We start from the raw sequence: 20,250 nt of genomic DNA on the forward strand, positions 1-20,250 counted from the left end.
TACAACTCCCAGCCATCGGCCACTCCTGGGGCCACCCCAGTGGCCAAGAGTAACCCAAAGCCACCGCACCCAGCTCAACGCAATTAACATGCGATGGTGCGATCTCATTAATGGTGCTGGGGAAGAGCGGCTCAGCTTCACTCACATGGTGGCTTCTTAATCTGCTCCAACCCTGCCAATCACACAGAAAGAAGTTGCACTTCCTTTGCTGGTGAGTCACCTCCCAGAGGCCCGTGCTCTTAATTTCTCCATCCTCCAAGAGCAGCGGATATCTGGAGAAGGGCTGTGAGCACTCCCCAGCCTGATGGTCTCTACTAGGGCATTCAGACCCCCAGCTGATAACAGGACCATTGATTTCCACCACTTCCCAGTGCTTTTAAAACACATGGCCCTTCTTTAGAGCCCAGTGAAAGCCAACAGCTTTACGTGGCCACAGCAGGACATGGCTTTCTGGTGCAACCTGTTGCATGTGCCCATGACTAACTGGAGCACCACCAGCAGCTGCAGGGGATGAGCCAGCTCATGGACAGCCCTCCTCCCCTCCCTGCTCTCCTCTTCTCCACAACATGCCTCTCTGCAGACCACCAAAGGTGGCAATGGTTCTTCACTAAAAGAGAGAAGATTTAGACTAGATACAAGGATGAAATTCTTTGCTGTGAGGGTGGTGAGAGCCTGGCCCAGGTTGCCCCAAGAAGCTGTGGCTGCCCCATCCCTGGAGGGGTTCAAGGCCAGGTTGGAGGGGGCTTGGAGCAACCTGGTCTGGTGGAAGGTGTCCCTGCTCATGGCAGGGGTGTTGGACTACATGGCCTTTAAAGGTCCTTTTCCAACCCAAACTATTCCACGATTCTATGATAAAATTAGTTGTGCAATGGCCAAATAAAATCAAAATTAAGATGAAATACAATACTGATTATTACTTCTAACATAATGGGAGGTGCAAGTGAACCACGCATGAACGTTGCCTGATTTCAAGTCACACCTGCACTATTTTCCAGGAGGTCATAAGTAAATTAAGTATGACTGATCTGTCAAAAATACCCACTCTTTTTATCACTGTTTATACTTCAAAGGAACAAAATATGCATTCACACAATATAATCTGAGGCCCATCATTGAACACTCATTACATTTAGATTGCACTGTCCTAGAGAATGATTTTCTTAGATTTATTACCAAAACTGGTTCCTAGCAGGCACCAAACCCCCACCGCAGGGCTGCGGAGCATCCTTTTCTCAGGGAGAAGCAGGGTCCCCTCCGACCAGCCCACCCCACTGCATCTCACGGAGCAACTGGGAGCATCACAGACCACCTGGGGATCAACAATCCCAGCAGCACCCCCAAATCAGGCAGTTCATCCTACCTGAGACTGAACGCCTGCTGGAAGAGGGGAAACCGACTGAGAAATGCACTTTTGAGGTTTTTACAGATTGTCCATTACTGCTGCTGATGCTACCCGAGCTTTAGGTCTAAAAATCCACTTTACTGCTCAACTGGCAGCCAGCAGCTGCAACAGTCAAGTCTGAGTTTTAATTCATAGACCTTGCCTGAATTGCTGTTTCCATAGAAACTGAGGCCGTTTTGGTAAAAATAAGGTGTTTTAATAACTATTTTATTGCTTTCTCATACTTTTATTTTCCAGTCTGACAATATCATACAAAACCTTATTATTTGACACTTGTTAGACGAGTTCTTTCCTTGCTGTAAAACCATGTTTCACTTTATTTTGTCATAGTTAAACTGGAAACCCTACCGTGTGGCTTTTCTTTTTCACTACAATTGCAAGTTTCAATAGTAAATTACTTTCCTGGATGTAAAAAAAAGCCATTTGCTCATTTGATTGCTGCTCTACCTGTAGCTATCTTTAAACCAAACCATTCAGGAGCTTTTAAAAGTCAGCCAAGGTACAACTCAATAGAATATTTTAAGCAGTGAATTATCTGAATTTTAAAGAGACTTCAGTTCTTGGCGGTGTTGGAGTGATCAGATTATTAGGGATGTCCGTGAGACTCAGCTCCAGGCAGCTTTGCTGGAAAACACAGCGTCAAGGAACAAACACTTCTTGGAAAGAAATAAGAAAAAAAAAAAAAAAAAAAAAGCTTTTTCTCCCTTACATGTAAGTGGTAAGTGATGATGGGAAGTTACCTTGTACTACTGCACATTACTTAATTATCTCAAAATATCGGTCACCTCATTTTTCCCGTATGCTACTCAATCTGAAAGATAAATTTTTAATGGTGAACACACATTCAGAATAGCAATGCCCCCTTGTGAAAGGCTTAGAGAAAATAGAAGCTGCTCAAAATCAGGGCTAAACAAGCTACAGAGAAGGCACACAAGCACTTTATCCCTTTCTCCAAAACCACGTCACCTCCTTAATGATGCCTCCGTTTCCCCAGTGCGCTGATTGCTTTAATTGAGCCAAAGGGAAGGGTTCCTACCTCACCCAAGGAGTAATAGCGCCGAGGAATCTGGGAGTCAGGATAGATGTTCTCCAAGTACCACGAGAAGGGCTTACACTTCAGGTTTTCCCTCAGCGCTTTCCTGATGGATACATCGCCATAATCCACCTTAACGACACCTGGAATTGGGAAGAGAATGGATGATCAAAGCACAGTTTCTGTAACGCTGTGAAGCATAAATCACAGCTCCTTCTCCGGTCACCAGGATTTCCTTTTTATCCATATCCATTTGCCGGAATTATGTGAAAGCACGTGCAGCTGCTACACTGTAGATCTTTACAAGCATTAAATAATTAATTTAGCAAGTTGAAATGCTTGCAAAATTACATTTTTTTTCTTTTCAGAGATAATTTACTAATACAGAAAGGCAGGACCACTGAACTCCTTGATTTCTTCATATTCCAAAATATTAAAGAAACCCATTCCCATTTTTACAAAGTGTTTTTTCCCGAAGTGTACTACTGGTGCTTTCCAGCACTCAGAGAAATAACTGGGACGAGGCACAGCTATTTTACTGATGGAATCCAGACCATCCCTTGGGTGATCTCACCAGGAAGGAGACATTCTCCATCCTGTGAAACCCCATTGCTTCCTCCCTCCCGTGACCCACCAGGTCCCGCAGATCGCAGGCTCAGCCCAACTCCCAGTGTAGCTCCCATCCTCGTTAACGCTATTATAAAATTAAACGTCTCCTGTAATAAGGTGGGGAAGGGAGAATGAGGTGGCAGGTCTCTGCATGGATCAGCTGGTTGGCAGGACCCATCTCCTGCACTGGATCCACCGCCCCTACCGCAGGCAAGGCATGGGGGGCACGGTTCTCCTCACGGGAGAAGGTGTCACATCACATCACATCACAGTGACGTTGTCACCGTGTCCAGCGGTGCCGTTCCTACCGCAAACCTCTGCATCAGAGACCTGAGCCAGCAGCATCCCGCTGGCCACCGGGAGTGCTGCATGGGACACACATCAGGAATATGGGTCATGAAGAGGAAAAAAAATAGAGTAATGATCAAAGAGAGTGGAAATCAGATAGGAACCCTTCCTGCACAGTGTATTCTTGTTTAAATTCCCTGAAGGGGTTCAAGGCCAGGTTGGAGGGGGCTTGGAGCAACCTGGGCTGGTGGGAGGTGTCCCTGCCCAGGGCAGGGGGTGGCACTGGGTGGGCTTTAAGGTCCCTTCCCACCCAAACCACTCTGTGATTCTATGATAAATTAAAAGAGTATATAGTGCTTTCAAGACTCTCCAAGCAATTTAGTGATCTGTTGATGACAGAAGCATGCACCCAGGAATGAAGAAGAGGAGCGGGGCTGGAAATCCTCTCCGGAGCCTTCCCCACAGTTCCTGGGGAAGAAATCCAACACGCTGAGAAGAAACGCCAGGCATACAATTTAAGCGCCAAAGAAAGAACATTCAACTTCTTAACTTTCTATATGAAGAAAATGTAACAGGAAAATACTGTTTCCATTTTCCACCCTCTTATCGAGGCCAACTTTTGCAGGTGTGCCTATGATTTTCAGTTTAAAATAATACTGAACCTGCAATGTCCTTTTCAATCCCGACACACTCCAGCAAGGGGATAGCTCGGGAAGGAACCGTGCACCATAGAAAGAAATATAAAGGCCAGTCTTACGTTGCTCGGCCGACTGGAGTTATTAAGAAAGATAATCAAATAACTAAAAGCGCATCAAATATTCTCTGTAGCCTAATTTAATCTAATTTTAGACATGAGATATTATCCAAAGAAACAGTGGTAGGCAAAGCATTAGTAACGGCCAGCACTCAGCTGGAACAGCTTGAAAGACGCTCCCAGATTTGTATCTGGAACCCAGGCTCCACTTCCATCACCTTCTGCTTTCCATTACTTATGGGATCTTATTTTGAAATCACCACAGAGGTGAAGCTCCAAGGACATCAGCGTATTCTGCTAGGAAATCAAGCCCCGAAGCACAGGATGACACCAATCTTTGAAGAAATTCAGCAGCCAACAACAGTAAAACTATTCCCTATTATTAACACAAATTTAACTTATTTTGGATAACCACTCTTATCCATATTTCCAAATACGTAGTGGTTACACCTTTGACCAATTAGGCTTATGTATCATTGCGTAATTGTAGGATATAATGTAATTCTAGATAATTAACTAAAATACAAATTACTGCTAGAGGTAAGAGGAAAGCAGGTCCTGGGAAGCACTCGAGCCTGATCGGAATGGCTGGGGGCGACGGTGCTTCATCAGCTCCGGATCAGCAAAAACTCCTCAGAAACCAAAAGTTCTTGGTTGGAGCCAAGAAATTAAGTGGCGCTTACTCAGGCATCAGGAAAGCATGAAATTTTAACCTTCATTAAACAGAAGTATTCAAATAAAACCTTCACCCGTAACCTAGACAAAGAAATTAAATCACAGTAACTTAGGGGATGGCAGAACAGCAAAGACAACTCAAACCCAAGTTAAATCCAGGAAAAAGCTGAGCTCAGGACACAGGGAAACACAGGGGCTGGAAAGGACAGACGTGATGGACATGAGCCTTCATCTGCTCTGCAAGTCCCAGAAAATCTTCTGGGCTACAGTACCTTCACTTTGGGGAGGTTTTATATAATTCTGAAAGGACTCAAATACAATTTTTTTTTCCGCCCAAGAAACAGAGGTAATTTATCAGTCATTCTGCAGTCAAGGAGATTGATCACAGAGTTTCATTTGACTCTGTTTAGGGGAAAAAAAATATCAAAAGGTCAGTATTACAGTTGTTACTTAATATTCTTAATATTCTTTATTCTTATTCTTTTTTTTTTTTTTTTTTTTTTTTTTCATTGGTTGGACTAGATGATCTTAAAAGGTCCCTTCCAACCTCTGTGATTCTGTGATTCTGTGATTTTACTTTTTCAAAAGGCGATTTTTCGCTAAGTACAACTCACACTAATTTAACTTAAACTACCTAGAACACCCAGGCACCTAACCCACAGAATCACAGAATGATACGGGGTTGGAAGGGACCTCAGGAGATTATCTAGTCCAACCCCTGGGATTCCATTACGTAGCATCTTATGGCTGTTTTGTTGCTTTGTGTCTGTATTTCCCCAAAAACGTATCAAAGGGAAGGGGCATGTGACAGCACCCACATCTGTCCTGGTGGCCATGGACAGGACGGTGACACGGGTTTTGCTACGGAGCATCTGTGATTTCCACGTGCCATTTCAGCTATGTCCTGAAAACGTCTTTGCTTTCAGAAAATACACTTTATTTAAAAAAATATAAAATTATGTTTTTTCTGGGCAAGGGGGAGTGGGAGTCTATGATTGCTGCCTCTTCTGGAGAAGGAGACGCGCCCTATTGCTGTCATTTGTGCTCCTCAATCCTTATCTATAATTAAGCTAATCTTCCTCATGGGGAGGCACTGGAAGTGTTAGGAGAAAAAGCAATATCTTTGTTTTTGTAGCGCTTTGTGTTGTGGGGATCTGACGAGGCCAAACATGAGGAAAAAGGATATTAACACCGTTACAGTCTGCGATGACAAACAACCCAGCCTTGCCCCTCCGCACGCACACGCTTTGATATTTGAGTTACAAATCAAATCAGAAACACTCTCCTCTCAATGAAAATACCCTGTGGATTCACCCAACACCTTGTTTCTATTTTGCTTTACAATTCTTACTGGGATTTCCATTTCCACGTTGGGTTCAGCCCCGCAATTGCTGGAATAGAAAAAAAGCAATAACCCTTTTTCCACTTATCTGACTCAACTTTGCACTTGAGTTTTCTGTCATTAAACAAACTCCAGCAAAATAAATCCTAGTTTTACACTTGAATAAAACTTAGCCGCAGAGATGGGGGGGTCCTCAGCGGGTTTGCCATGCTCACCTCACCAGGGCAGGTTTCTCTTGAGGCTCTTCATGTCTTGGGATGCCACAGCAGATGGGGAGACCGTGACCATGTGCCCCACGGACACCTCATTTTTTGCCTTCAAGCAAGGACCTCATCTGTATGGATCTCCCGTAAACCTCTGCAGTCCCTTCTGCTCAATTTAAAGCCAAGCTATTATGAATCAATACCTATTTATTGCCACTGCTTGCTAAATAATCGATGGGACTCCGAGGAAATATAAAAAATAATTAATGCCTAATACGTCTGCTTACACTTAAATAAGAAAACGTAAGTGAAATGTCCTTGGGGACCAAAAAAAAAAAAAAAAAGGTAATGTCACAAGAAGCTACAGAAAGTGTGGCAAAAGAATGGATTAAAATATCTCAGGACAGAAGCAGATTGTTTTAACCGAGCAGCAGATGTGCTCCCAGCAGAACAAATTAAACGGCTGCAGCACTGCATTACACCTGCCTTTTTTTCCAATGGGCACAACCTGCAAATTGGCATACACGGACACAGTCTCAAAACTGGCTAAAAGTATTCATTTCTGCAGAATGAGACATGAAAAAAAACCAACTGAGAGGCTGTAGCTGAGCTTTGGGAACCTGCATCGCATTGCACGGTACCCAGCTCGTTATCCGAGGTGCCCCCCTTAAATGAGAAAGCCAAGAACCAAGTCAGAGACCACCGGGAACCTCCGGAGTCGGAGATGGTTTAGCCTGATTTTTTTTTTTCTACTACCAAAGCAGCATTCAAAATTATATTATGCTTCCCAGGATTAAGGTTGCAAAAAGCTAAATTAAAAATGAGTTTGCAGCACCAGGATGCCCGGTACAGCACATGTTAACAACGACAACACTTGCTAATAATTTGGGAAAAATCCTATTTGCTGTATTAATGTGATTTAAGCGGTGCCTGAGAGGATGCTTCTCTCCAACACGCTCTGGGAAACTCCTGCAATGGGCACCAGGGGCTCAGACCATCACTTGGCCAACAGGAGAGGAGCGATCCATCGCCCCAGGCTTCGCACGGCCTCAGGAGTCGAGAAAAACAACACCCACATCCAGAAAAATAACACAAAAAAATGCTCTACACTTCTAAAATCCAATATCTGTATCAATAGCAGGCATATTAATTGGAAACACACGCATTTTCTAATTAGCCAAAACATTAATGCCTTGGTACGTCTTATTTATATTGTCAAAACACAGGCATAACTCATTAAAAAGTAAAACAAACAAAAAATGTGCTAAGTTAAAAAAAAAACCCAATCCACCACCCACCCTCCTCCCTCTTCCTATATCAATTCATGAGTCATTTAAGATAAACATAGGTAGAGGCTTCATAATATAAAATACGGTATGGAATGAATATTCTGAGCTTTTGGGGGGAAAAAGTCAGCAGTACCTACTCAGAGAAAACACGCTTTAGAATTTCTAACATAAAAAACCTTATCACTCCAGAAAATGAGTCAATATTGTCAATATCTCTGCAAATAAAGCATTGCATGATAGCGGGTTGCAATTTTAAAGCTTATTCTATTTAAAAGATTAAGACTTTAAATGTAGTTTTACCCTATAAATGTACCTGTAATGTATGTTATTAATACACGCATATTTTAGAGATAAAGACAGTGAGGCCACTTAGCTCCTCTGCTGCCAATTTTGTCCAGACACTACAGACAAAAATACCCATTCGACTGAAATAGAAAGCAATGGGAACATTATTATGGATAAAATTAATCCTGCATTAAGATGTTTTGCAGTCCGCATCTCAGGAAGGCTTTTAAGAGAAGGCAGAGTTGAAAAGACACCTCTGACTTATGCTTTAAACACCCAGCACCAGAGAGTAAAAATTAAGTAGTACAACTACTGAGGTACTAGAAGAATTTTGACAGTGAAAATGTTTTTCTTGTGGAAACATAAAATCCTGCTACGTTACAGCTCTTCTTTGGAATAGGAAGTATGGAAAATTAAGTGTTCCTGGGAAATGCTGTGTCTTTTACTGACCTGCAAGCGGGACAAGAGTGAAAACTGCGCCCCTGGCACCGGAGCAAGGATAGCGTTAATTTTTCAAACGAGTGTGTTTGCCAAAGAAGTATTTTTATAGCCAGAAAAATTAGCAAACACCTTCATAAAGTACCATTACATTGATGCTGGTTTCAAATGTAAACATTTGTTTTCTATTGACATTCATTGTATTAAGACTAGACAAGTGGGTCACCACCAATCTCCATTTTGTAGGCATCTTAGATGAGTCTCATTTTTAATGTCCAGGGAACCCTATAAAACAGGATTGTTTCCCAGCTCAGAAATTTTAGAGATAAAATACAAAGTCAGCCTTTCTCCCCGATGTACTCAAATATATGGTTCATATTACCTGGTATTTCAATATCGGGCACGGTATCCATGAGTGTATTATTTTTCCTATTCTGATTGTATTACACGTAAAGTCATAAAGGTTTTATTTCTACTCTTCCCCATCGGCCGAAAAGCTCCATTAAGTCATTAGAAGTTTGTAACGTGCCCCACAGGGGACACCTTTAGGAAAAAATACCCTCAGGGGGGCGGTGGGTGGGCTGGCGATGATCCGGCAGTGATCTGCCAACCCACGCTTTACGCTCCACTTTATTACAAATTTAATAAAATGCTCTTTGCAAGTATCAGTGCTTTAAGTGATACTAAAGATAAAACACGAATTGGATCTGTCCTGATTCCTGTACGTTAATTACACGGGAGCACTTCTGTGTTTGTTGACCTACAAATGTCTTCTTTCTCCTTTAAAAACCCAAGGATATTACTTGAAAACTTAAGAAACACTGAGTAACACTACAAAGATAAGTATCCTGCAGCACAATTGCTTTTATTCAATATTTTTGAGGGTTTTGGGGTGTTTTACAATCAGAGCAGCTCAATAAGCAAGGACTATCCATACGCCTCAGGTTTTCCCACGCGAGTTTCACCGCGGGATCATTAGGCCACATGTTAAATGAACTTATTTCAGAATTAGTGCCCTTGCAGCTCCAGCAGCCCTCTGGCACTAAAATGCTAAATAGGTAAGGGAAGAGTGAAAGTGTTTATCAAGAGCTCTCACTTCCTAAATTGATACCGTGATTATCAACCTAATTATATAATTACGCTTGAAAGGAGGATTGCACACCGTCTGCCGAGTAAATCTCAGTAAAACACAAGCACTTACCTTGCAATCCCACATTAAAACTATAAAGCACTACGTTTGAATTCTCAATAATGCTTTAAATAAAGCGCTCAAAAAAAATAATGTAAGTTTGCATTTTAGCCTCACTTTAATAGAGGAGGAAGGACCCGGGGATTGAATCCTGACTGACTGTTAAGAAGATAAAGTGCTTGAGGAATGCACTAAGTGCAGAGAAACTCCACTACCCTGTGCATTACCCTTTTCCGCTGACTGTGCAACTGCGGGCCTATTCCGAGCGTGTAATTATTTCCATTCAGTGATTAGATACAGTATTTTAATGCATAAATTGACATAACTGCCTCCATTTAGGGATACACAGGCTGAGCGGAAGGAGATGGGCTGGCACAACCTCAAAAAGAAGCGAGTAAGGCTGCTCCTTCACACCAATTACACTGAGATTTTCATGGAAAATAGTGAAAAGATCAGAAAGCTGACTGGTGAATATACTAACTAAATATACTAGCAAATATACTACCAGATATACTAGTTATGATTAAGCTATTAGGTATTTTTTTAATGGGAGATGCCAATAAAAGGCCAATGTGGAGGGAAGGAGAGAGAATTGCCCAAAACAGATGAATACGCAGCCCTTGGCTCTGCATCGGGCATGTTTTCCCTTGCCGGGATGAGGTGGGTCATACCCCTTTTGGGTACTTTGCATTCCCAGGGAAGAACACTTTTTTGCAGTCAGAAAATTGTGAGGATTTGTCCTGATTTAGGAGGGAAGTCTCCTCTGGCAGCTCAGTCACCCGGCAGCACTTTAACCTGCTCAAAAACGAGACGCGGCTCAAAAACACACAGCAGCTCCTCTGGTTTTACAACAAATTCAGACATTTCTTCTCTTTTCTAAGAAAGAGATTTCCTTTAATCCCGTTTGAAGTGTATCCACAGCATTTCGGAAGGTTTTTTTAAACTCTCCTGAATTATTTGGCTCTTACGGCTCCAGGCTGCAATCACGCTGCAGAGTCTTCGTTAGGCTCCTGCCAGAACTCCTTGTCAAATAAAATATTTATGGTAAAACAAAAAGGTAAGCGTTCCTCACTACGGTGATATTTTGTCATCTTACTCGCAGGTTCCAGACCCATCCCCGCCCCAGCAAACAGAGCTTTCACGACCGGGGGTGACAAATTAAGTCTTTTTTTCAAGTCAAAATATTTTTCACAGAATTTAATCTGTATGGGTTGTCTTGTTTTTTTTTTTTTTTTTAATTTTTTTTAATCTAGGTTGGATATATTAAAAATTCTGGGCTCTAAATCATCTGAACACACGGTGACACACAGGATGGCCAAACTCAAGGGTAGCAGAAATAAAAGATATTCTTCTTATCCACACCCAGCTTCTAAAAGACAAGGAAAGGCCATGATTTTAAATACGTCTAAGACCACAAAAAATTTCAGATGGGCTCTGAAAATTATGTTTTTACAATCTGACAGCCTGAAGAAAGCAATTCATAACTCAACTGATCAAGACTTTTACCCTAAAATATAATTACTAGGTGTGCACCCTAATTCTGCTGAGATATATTTAAGACAACGCCGCTGCGAACAACCGCTGGCTCCTCTTTCTCTTAGGACATCATCTCAGAAATCAAATTAATCAGGTCCCGGAGGAGCAGCGGGTAAATGAGTGTGCGCTGATAGATAATAGCTTCAGAGACCTAATTACTAAAATGCAACTTTCTTTGTTCTCTAACAGAATTATCTAACAATAACAGAATTATCTGTACTTTTCAGATTAATAAACTAAGAGAAATGCATGCCAGACAAAAGGATAAAAAAACAGTTTAACAGTATTGGAAACAATTTCTGACATTTAGAAATGACCTATTTTTTTAAAAAAAATCTACTATTTCCTACACCTTTATATTTAGAAGATTTTTTTTTAGTTAAAATGTTAGGTACTTATGGGTTGTAGAAAATAAAGTTAATTTCTCCTCCATTTGCTTCTTAATCCTGGGGAACATCCATCATCACAATTTAATCGTCAATTGATACAGCACTAGTTATTCATAAATAATTTCAAAAAAAACCCAGGAAGTATAAAGGACACCTAAACTGAAATTCTTTCCACTGACTGAAACAGCAACAGACGTTAAGTTTTGAATTAAACAAATCTTGTCCTGCCAAAATCACTATAGCTGACCCGATTTCCCCCTTCTATTTCAATAAAATTTTGTCCATCGCTTTTGTGTTTGAATTTTGTCTCGAAATCTTGTGCAAATATGCAAATGCATAACTGGGTAAAGAAGAAAGGGCACATTTAGAAGCACTAAATTTCTGCTGATTTGTGCTCATTTCAGAAGCAAACAGCAGTTTTGTTCACAGAAAGACACGCAGTAACTTAACAACAAACACAACTGCACTGGCATTTCACCCAAACTTCTCTAATAAGAAGAAAATGGTTCCATAAAAAATTGTCATGACAAAAGATGAATCATTTTATCCGGCATTGGCTCCACAGCCGTACCTGTAACTAACAGTTGCAAGCAAGTGACCTAGAAGTTATTGACTTGGACCCACCAGGCTGGGGTGAAGAAGAGCTGAAGCTGAGCCACCAAGACTTCAGATCTTCAGAGCTCCCTGGGGTCGTTTGCCATCACTAGGAGAAGGTATCTGAAGGTGGGCTGCCCATCATACGGGGATGTCCACCAGCAAGGAGAACACCAAGGCATAGTGGGGCTCATACAATCCCAGAATGGTCAGTGTTGGAAGTGACCTCTGGAGATCACCCAGTCCAAGCCCCTGCCAGAGCAGGTCCACCCAGAGCAGCGGGACAGGAACATGTCCAGGGGGGTTTGAATGTCTCCAGAGAAGGTGACCCCACACCCTCTCTGGGCAACCTGTTCCAGGGCCCTGCCACCCTCAAAGGAGAGAAGTTCCTCCTCATGTCGAGATGGAACCTCTTGTGTTCCAGTTTGCCTTGGCTAAAACTTGGTTGCCCTGGCATCATGCTAGTGTAAAAGAAAGGGCAAAAGGATCCTAGCCCTGGGCCAACCCTGGGGAAATTTTGATAGGGATATTGATAGAAAAACGTCCTCTCCAGGCTGAAGGAGGAAAATGATGCCTCCGCCAGTGGCTTTTCCTTCCCGAAGGAAACACCGTGGAAATGGGTATTTGCAGTGCATGGTATTCCCCTGGATGTCAGACTGCTGAAAAATGCTTCGTTAAAGACAGCCTTACAGTTATATCTGTGCTTAGGAGCCTAAATTAAAATGGCCTAGGGCAAGAATTGGTCTTTTCAATGGGAGAAGGGATGTCTTCTCACCTCGGAAACCAGTAGATGAAATGCAGGCTAGAAAGTCTAATATTGGAGATCCAAGTTAAAAAATGCTGCTGACAAAATCCTTCCCCGCTGCTTGCTGAAACCTAGGAAATGTTTCAGCAAAAGCTGACTATTCCGAGTGATTTCAGAAGCTCCTCTCTAATGTAACCGGAAATAATCTGTAATTCCTGTCCGAGATACAAGTGCTAATGAGGAAACTTCAAAGTGCACATTCATTTGATCTTTTCCATGGCAGGTGCTCTTCCAGATAGAGCTTCGCATCGGCTTCTGCCATCAAAAGCTACTGCATGCTTCCAAGTGTCCATATTGGGCACTTTGTACCCAGCTGAACCACGGGATACTGGCCAGTTGGGAAAATGACGCGTCAGTATTCACCACTTCTTCAAAACCAGAGAGCATCCATCCATCCAACCATCCATCCTTCATTCCTTCCATCCATCTGACCATCTATCCCTCTGTCCTTCCATCCACCTTTTGCTCAGCACTAAATTCCTCACTCCAACAACTCAGAAGAAATTTTGTGGAAAAAAAGATAAGACCCCCCAATACCAAAGCCTAGAGGGAGTCCTGCTGTAACCAAAGGGCCCTTTGCTTAGAAGATCCCAAAACAAAAAGAAAAGCAACGGAAGAGAGAGACAGAGAGAGGGGAAAAATAAGTTCTGATCCAGGATTTGGAATGTTGCATTTAGGAATTTGAAAATGAAAACATGGCCAATTTGGAATCATTTTTTAACTGAAATATTAACACATCTCAGAAAAGTACACAGGAGCAATTTCATCTGGCACTCTTTTTGAAATGGGAATTTTTAAATTATTCTACCATGTATATCACTATTCCAGTCACCTTTAAATGCATTTTGCTAATATCTCATTGAAAATGTATTGTATTTTAAATAGCCCTTAGTGCGGTATTTTTAGAGCTTGAGCTCAGCTAAATGCTTTAAAGCAACTACCTCCTAATCAGCCTAGAAAAAACCTGCTGTCGAGGCAGAATATAAAAGCCCAGAGAGCGCAAAGTCTTCACCACATGCCGTGTGGTTAATGTACATTGTTAGGACTTGCGTCCCTCGCACTCTTAAGAAAACGCAGGCTTTCGGGGTAAATTATTAGTAACGCATTTCGTTCCACAAAAATGCAATGGGAACCCGGCATTATGGGACTGGACAAAAAAAAAAAATAATTTAATACAGGCGAGCTGAGTTAAAGAATGGCGAATCCCACGTGATGTTTTTAGGGTTTGAGCTCGACTGCCTCTTACATGGGTTTTGAATTCACCTGGCACCATCACCTGGTTGGCACCTGATGATGGACTGAGATGTCCCGAACCCCTGGAAAAATCAAAGCACCAGAATAATGGCATCCTGGGGTGCACCAGGAAGAGTGTGACCAGCAGGTGGAGGGAGGTCATCCTCCCCCTCTGCTCTGCCCTGGGGAGGCCACATCTGGAGCACTGGGGCCAGTTCTGGGCTCCCCAGTTCAAGAAGGACAGGGAACTGCTGGAGAAGATACAGCAGAGGGCTACAAAGATGATGAGGGGCCTGGAGCATCTCTCTGATGAGGAAAGGCTGAGGGACTTGAGTCTTTTTAGTCTGGAGAAGGCTGAGGGGGGATCTGATCAACGCCTATAAATACTTCAAGGGTGGGTGTCAGGAGGATGGGGCCGGTCTTTTTTCAATGGTGCCCAGTGACAGGACAAGAGGTAACGGGCACAAACTGGAACATAAGAAGAAGAACATGAGGATGAACTTCTTCACTTTGAGGGTGGCAGAGCCCTGGAAGAGGCTGCCCAGAGAGGTGGTAGAGTCTCCATCTCTGGAGACATTCAAACTCACCTGAAGACGTTCCTGTGGGACCTGCTCTGGGTGGACCTGCTCTGGCAGGGGGTTGCACTAGATGATCTCCTGAGGTCCCTGCCAACCTCACATCATTTTGTGGTTCTGTAACATCAGGTTTGCAGCTGGGATGAGCAGAGGTATAACAACAGTAAATTGTGCTGGAGATGAAATGCAAAACTCCTATGGGTAATAATATGGTCCGGGGTTTACTTCTTGGTGATAGCAAAAATTTAAACTGATTCCATTGCTACAGAATTTAAATTGGAAGAAAGTTTAAAGGTGGAAGAATGCGAAGATTATTCCAGAGCACACAATGGAATAGTGACAATGGCTTACACAGTCTACAGCTACTCTCTACCACAGAGGTTTTAAGTAGTAATTTCTAAATACTATGAAAAATAACTGGCTTTCTACTTGACACATTGTATATTCTGGCTTTTGAACTGAAGTAATTTAGTTTTTATTGACTACATAGTTTTGAGGTATGAGTAAAACTGTTCGGAGTAATAAAACCACCCAGAATAGTTTAATATATTCTGAGTGAGTATTATATATTATCCTTTTTATATACAAATCTTTAAAAGAAAGATAACATTATAAAGTATATTAACCTTATTTTTTTCATTTATTTCATCCCAATCAAATTAAATTAAACCACTAGTCCCTATTTACAGGAAAAAAAGGCTCAGCTCAAAATGCCTGCTTTAGGAGGGTGACTGTGACCAAAAGACTACTTGAAATACTGGTGCAAAACAGAACAGCCTTTTCTGGAGCACCAGCACTGAAGGCACACGTTCTTTTTTCTCTGATCACGGGTCATTCATTAAAGTTTTTGATTCCTGTGTTTGTTCAGGAAAAGTTTTGTTTAAAACCCTAAGTTTTATAAAAATTGAATGGTCTCCAAGTCTAATTTTTCAAGTGAACAGGTAAATTTGAAATTGGCAGTAAGAACGTGAAAACTGCTCTGTAAGACACTTGAGGGTAGTTGTTACATTATTCCAAAGACCAAGATTTATTTAAGGGTTGCATGAAGTAAACTGATGCTTAAATAAAGAGGAAAAAAAAGTCAACTCAAAATGGGATGGCACTCGATGTGCACAGGTTTGACTGTCCACTGACACACCAAGGTGAGGGACCCAAGGTGACCAGGACACGTCCTCTACAGACGGTGACCTCGGAGAGTGGCAGAAGACTAGCGAAACCCCCATGTTCCACCCCATTTTTAACATATCTGCGCCATTAAGCTCACTCATACGGAGGCCATAATTCTCTTTAGATAAAAACATTCCCAGCTTTAATACAACAGTGTTAGGTTATTTCATCAAAATATTTACCCACAATATAACTCTTAACAACTGCTCTAAGACCAAATAGGAATCTGGTTTTAATCTCATAGAATTGTGTGTGACATCTGGGATTACACTGTACATAATTTGTATGTGCTACGTGTGCTATATTGAAATATAAATGAACATCACCAATAAAAAGGAAGAAAATTGTATGTTCAAAAGAGAATGTTTCTCTTGAGGACCGATACTTGGCCGTGGTGGGACAGAAGGACGTGGTGAAGACACTTCACGGCACTGAATGCGGTATCCATTCATGGATGCTTATGGGTCCTCCATGCAGGGACCCAGAGCACCTCTGCTGTCCCTCCAACCCACACCTTCTGAAGGGACCCCCAGGGATCATATGGCTAATCTGGCCAAACTCTGCATTTTTTAGATGAAATGGGTCAAAGAGGTCCCCTACTTGGTTTCAAATTAACATGATGAGATTCATGTTCTGAAAAAAACCCATATGATCTTCAGGAGAGGAGGAGCCTTAATGCTTTCATCTTGGGAACAGAATATAGAAGGTTTTGACACATGGAAAGGACACTCCATTGAATTTTGAAAGCACTTCCGCCGTTATATCTCAATTTTTAGCACATATACATGCATACATGTCTACACTTACCTAAAAGTCCCTTAAATTTACACTTTCCTTTTTTGGGAGAGCTTTACAGATCTGAATAGGATCAGAAAACAATTCCCTACCTGGGGATATTATGTAGAAGAAGTCCTTAAACTCATCCATCCAGACCTCTGCCAGTCTCCTGTTGTTCTTGTTGATGACGTGCCCCGTGCCCCCAGGGAAGGTGTAAGGTGTTGCCTTTCGGAAAACGTGGCCAACGTGGGAGCAGGTGACAATCTCAAGTGAGCCGCCGCACTGCCAAATCTGCAATTAAAACACCCAGAAAACGTTGGCTACAACAAACGCAGAACACGTCCATTTTCCAGTGGAAGGGACTCAGACAGGTCGTCAGCTCCCTCCTGATTTATTTCCCCGGGTCATAATTCAATGGGGAATTTAAAGCAAAAATTTAAGGGAAAGAGCTGGGGCACAACCCTTGATAGTTATGAAAGTGCACATTGAGCTGCAACCTGAAAGCTTGCGTGAATGGTTCATGTGGTTCTGTGTCCTTAGGGCACAGAGACACATGAACTACGGTCTTAGAAAGGGGTCAGGCTATAGGGGATTAAGTGTAGGGTAGGGATATTATCTGTGTGTTTGAATTTTCCAGGATTCCAAATTATTTAAAGAAACAGAGAAGAACTTGTACATATAAATATAAATAATATAAATATAAATGTAAATATAAATATAAAGTATATCTTTTTCAAAGCAGAATAATGCTCCTGACCCTCCCGAGCAAAGGCACAGCGGACCTTGGTTACTATCACAGACAGCAGCAGAAAGCAGCAAGCGCGGGTACTTTGGGCATCGCAGAACCACAGAAGCAAAACACAGATGCAAAACGTATGTTCTCCAGTTCACACAATGGTGAGTACCATGACCAACTCAAAAAAAAAAATTAAAAATTATAGGCAAAGTAAAGAATTTGATTAACTTCTGCAAATGTTAAGATTTGCAGATGCAAACTGCAAATTTGTTCCTTTCCACTACTGGAGCCAGAATCTATACTCTGAGTAAGCTCAATGCCTTCAATATGAGGGTACAAGAGTAAAAAAAAAAAAAAATCATATAATCTTGGACTTTAATACTCTGTTGTTATCAATTCCTTGGGATTCCCTCTTCGCTAAGGTTCACTGACACTTTTGGCACCAACGAAGGTATTGCCAACTGCCCAGGTGCTTATTTAGGCTCATCTCACCCTTTGTTTCAGCCTTCTCTGGAGCAGACCAAAATTTACAATACCTTCCAGTAATAAAAGACAGAGTTTGAGAACCACTGGGTGTTTTAAATAGAAATGCTGGTACAATCCTGTAATAAGAGCTCCTCGACACAGACACAAGTTACCATAGTAACTTAATGTAGATCTTATCTAATTAGGGCTAGCCCCTTTTATATAATTTCCTTAGTACGCTCCGTGATGGACTCTGTTGGGACAAGCAATGACAACATCGCGATATTCTCGTGTTTAACATCTCGTGTTTGGCAGCTTGGTGACAACCAGTCAGTCCAGGTGAAACTTCCACCTGATAGACAGGACAGTGACAAGCACAATCAACTCCAGGTGTGCTTTAACCCACGTTCTCTGCCAAAGATCCCACTCTCCCCCCTCCAACAACTCTCCCTGGCAGGAAATTCCTCCCACGCCACCAATTTCTTTAAAATATGTGTGTGCCTGTGCATTTCTTAAAGCCCATTTTTGGCTGCTCTTGGTACAATCTGCTATGTTTTACGGTCGTCATAGGAATGCAGATCAACCTGCACCCTGTTCCGAAGAAAAGGACTTTTATCTCTTCAGTACTAGTAAAAAAGGAGCACCTTCCTGGATATTCCCTGGTAAAATGCCTACACTCCAAAAGTTCACGTAATGGTTCAGGATTGTAGGATTCCAGAGACGTGTTGACCGTACAGACAAGACAAACTGTGGTAACAGATTTGATCATTCTGCACTCCAAAAATTTTGGACAGAAACTTATTGCAGTCTTTTTCATTTTAATCCAGCAAAATTCCCAGGGAAACGATTTACTTGATCCCACAGCACGGGAGTCAGGTATTTCCAATGAATTCTATCTTTCCTCCAACATCCTGAGGTTTTTCTAAACATGGCAACGATTTTAGGAATTATTGCTTTCTTACAGTCCTTCCGGTCACCTTGGTTCGCTCTTCCCAGGAAAAGAACAACAAATGGAGACAGTGTGTTCTGGTACAAGATTGATATATCTCATTTTTTAAAAAAACAACAAAACCTCTAAGTTTTACACTGATATACTCATAAACCAGTTATTGTCACATCGTAATTTTTAAGGTTAAAGGTGTCTTACTTCCCTTCTCCTCTGAATTTTAACCCTTCTCCCTCCACCTGGACCAATTCCCCAAAAATCAGATACTCTTCCAGCCATGCTACTTCAACCATACTTTAAGGACCCCTCTCTGCATCTTCCAACCCAGCACGTTCCACCAGTTTATTACCCACCTTTTGTGAAAAGGTATTTAGTGAAAAAAACCCAAATCCAGCTGCAACTTTACAGTTAAGAAACTCCAACGGTGACCTGTCCCCAGCCCGACGTCTTTCAGCACTACCCCTTTTCCCACCCACTGGTTCACATTCATCTCCATCCTCTCCCGACTCAGGAGATAATTTCCAGAGTGCCCTTTATTGAAATGTTTCGGTGAGGAACAGGCCCAGCAGATCTGCCACATCTCCTCCATCTGGAAAATGAGCTGTCAAACCAGCAGGTTATAATTTAGCATCTAATAAACCTATGCGAGAATAACTCATTTTCTATTTAGCTTCTTGCTTACAAATATTAATTCCTTCAAAATTTGTGGTAGGACACTGCACGCCACGGAAATAAAACGAAGGCTTGTAGCATCTGCACACAAAATTTATCCATTTATCCCTTTTTAAATATAGGCATTAATTATTTGCCTGATCTGGTGGCAAGGAACCAGATCAGGCAAGCGAAAGCCCAGGCAGAACTAAATCTAGCCAGGGACATAAAAAACAATAAGAAAAGCTTCTACAGATATGTCAGGGACAAAGGCAAGACTAGGGAAGTTGTGGGCCCTCTCCGGAAGGAAACGGGAGACCTGGCCTCCAAGGATATGGATAAGGCTGAGCTACTGAACAACTTTTTTGCCTCAGTCTTCACCGGCAAGGGCTCTAACCACACTGCCCAAGTCATGGAAGGCAAAAACAAGGGCTCTGCGAATGAAGAACTGCCCACAGTAGGAGAAGATCAGGTTCGAGACCTATTAAGGAACCTGAAGGTGCCTAAGTCCATGGGGCCTGATGAAATCCACCCACTGGTCCTGAGGGAGCTGGCGGACAAAGTTGCTAAGCCACTTTCCATCATATTTGAGAAATCGTGGCAATCTGGCAAAGTTCCCACTGACTGGAAAAAGGGGAACATAACCCCAATATTCAAAAAAGGAAAAAAGGAAGACCCAGGGAACTATAGGCCAGTCAGCCTCACCTCTGTGCCTGGCAAGATCAAGGAGCAGATCCTCCTGGAATCTCTGCTAAGGCACATGGAAAATAAAGAGGTGATTGGAGACAGCCAGCATGGCTTCACCAAGGGCAAATCGTGCCTGACAAATTTGGTGGCCTTTTACAATACTGCCACAGGCTTGGTGGACA

At 42.2% G+C, this 20,250-nt stretch overlaps 1 protein-coding gene across 3 annotated transcripts in view; it reads right to left on the bottom strand.

Moving 5' to 3' along the window:
• GALNT13 (polypeptide N-acetylgalactosaminyltransferase 13) overlaps positions 1 to 20,250 on the bottom strand; it is a 106,416-nt gene that overhangs the window by 20,790 nt on the left and 65,376 nt on the right. For all 3 annotated transcript variants that reach the window (XM_074144750.1, XM_074144748.1, XM_074144747.1), the window contains exons 7-8: positions 16,694 to 16,874; positions 2,439 to 2,578 (exon numbers count right to left, since the gene is read on the bottom strand). In XM_074144750.1, coding sequence (XP_074000851.1) covers positions 2,439 to 2,578; positions 16,694 to 16,874 — 321 coding nt within the window. The remainder of the gene's footprint in view (positions 1 to 2,438; positions 2,579 to 16,693; positions 16,875 to 20,250) is intronic.

This window comes from Numenius arquata, chromosome 3, assembly GCF_964106895.1.
Source record: "Numenius arquata chromosome 3, bNumArq3.hap1.1, whole genome shotgun sequence".
NCBI classification, from domain to species: Eukaryota; Metazoa; Chordata; class Aves; order Charadriiformes; family Scolopacidae; genus Numenius; species Numenius arquata.